At 63.5% G+C, this 1,696-nt stretch overlaps 1 protein-coding gene across 1 annotated transcript; it reads left to right on the plus strand.

Annotated features, from left to right (window-relative positions):
• Positions 1–2: 2 nt before the first annotated feature.
• On the plus strand, positions 3–1,691 carry ISYNA1 (inositol-3-phosphate synthase 1; the record flags this gene model as incomplete). The annotated part of the gene is made up of 6 exons (XM_009995097.1): positions 3–158; positions 360–489; positions 604–797; positions 893–1,042; positions 1,120–1,335; positions 1,554–1,691. Coding segments are annotated over 6 exons (984 nt in total), but the record flags the coding sequence as incomplete, so codon positions are not given.
• Between the last annotated feature and the right edge of the window lie 5 nt (positions 1,692–1,696).

The raw sequence follows: 1,696 nt of genomic DNA on the forward strand, positions 1-1,696 counted from the left end.
GTCCCGGCTCGACCCGCTTCACCTTCCGGACGGGGCGGCAGGTTCCCCGCCTGGGGGTGATGCTGGTGGGCTGGGGGGGCAACAATGGGACAACGGTGACAGCAGCTGTGCTGGCCAACAAGCTGGGGCTGTCCTGGATGACCAAGACAGGGCGCAAGGTGGGTGACTGTGACCATCACCATGGCACGGATGAGGATGGTGACACAGCTCAGCTGCTCCCATCTCCACCTGGGTCCTGCAGCTCCATCTCCCTGGCTTTGTGGAGATGGTCTGTAGCCCTGGCCCCTGGTGTAGGGGTGCTGGGGACCCCCCCCCACCCTCCCAATGCTGATGGTTCATCCTTGTGTTCTCCACCCTAGAAAGCCAACTACTATGGCTCCCTGCTCCAAGCCTCCACCGTCTGCCTGGGCACCAGCCCCACTGGGGATGTCTACGTGCCTTTCCGGGACCTGCTGCCCATGGTGCACCCCAACGACATCATCTTTGATGGTAGGTGGGACACAGGGGGACCCTTCAATGGGACAGTTGGACTTGGTGATCTTAGAGGTCTTTTCCAACCATGACAAGCGATGCTGAGCAGTTGGGTCACCTCTTGTCCCCCAGGCTGGGACATCTCCTCACTGAACCTGGCGGAGGCCATGAGGCGGGCGGAGGTGCTGGACTGGCCCCTGCAGGAGCAGCTCTGGCCCCACATGGAGAAGATGAGGCCTCGACCCTCCATCTACATCCCCGAGTTCATCGCTGCCAACCAGGAGGAGCGGGCGGACAACGTCCTCCGGGGGTCCATGGCTGAGCAGGTGCTGGCGGGGGTGGGTGGTGGGACAGAGGTGACAAGGGGGGATGCCACCGTGCTGATGCCTCCCCCCCCCACCCCGGTGTGTGACATCCCCAGGTGGAGCAGATCCGCAGGGACATCCGGGACTTCAAGGAGACCAGTGGGGTTGACAAAGTCATTGTCCTCTGGACGGCCAACACGGAGCGTTTCTGTGATGTGGTGCCCGGGCTCAACGACACCGCGGACAACCTGCTGGGGGCCATCGAGGTCAGGGGACAGGGGAGGGCTTGGGGAGGGGTGACAACACCACCCTGCTAGAGCTGAGCCACCCGGTGTCCCCACAGAGAGGCCTGGAGGTGTCGCCCTCCACGCTCTTCGCCGTGGCCAGCATCCTGGAGGGCTGTGCCTACATCAACGGGTCCCCCCAGAACACCTTCGTGCCGGGGGCGGTGGAATTGGCCGCTCAGCGCCGCGTCTTCATCTGCGGGGACGACTTCAAGTCGGGTCAGACCAAGCTCAAGTCGGTGCTGGTGGACTTCTTGGTGGGCGCGGGACTCAAGGTAGGTGGGGATGGGCTGGAGATGGAGTGGTGACCTGCCCATGATGATGGGTGGTGACCTGCCCGTGACGATGGGTGGTGACCTGCCCGTGTTGATGGGGGGTGGCCGTGTTGATGGGTGGTGACCTGCCCGTGATGATGGGTGGTGACCTGCCCGTGACGATGGATGGTGACCTACCCGTGATGATGGGTGGTGACCTCCCCGCACCCCCTGCCCAGACCACGTCCATCGTGAGCTACAACCACCTGGGGAACAACGACGGGAAGAACCTCTCGGCCCCGCAGCAGTTTCGCTCCAAGGAGATCTCCAAGAGCAACGTGGTGGATGACACGGTGCAGGCCAACCCTGTCCTCTACGGCCC

Source organism: Chaetura pelagica, unplaced genomic scaffold, assembly GCF_000747805.2.
Source record: "Chaetura pelagica isolate M959 unplaced genomic scaffold, ChaPel_1.0 scaffold463, whole genome shotgun sequence".
NCBI classification, from domain to species: Eukaryota; Metazoa; Chordata; class Aves; order Apodiformes; family Apodidae; genus Chaetura; species Chaetura pelagica.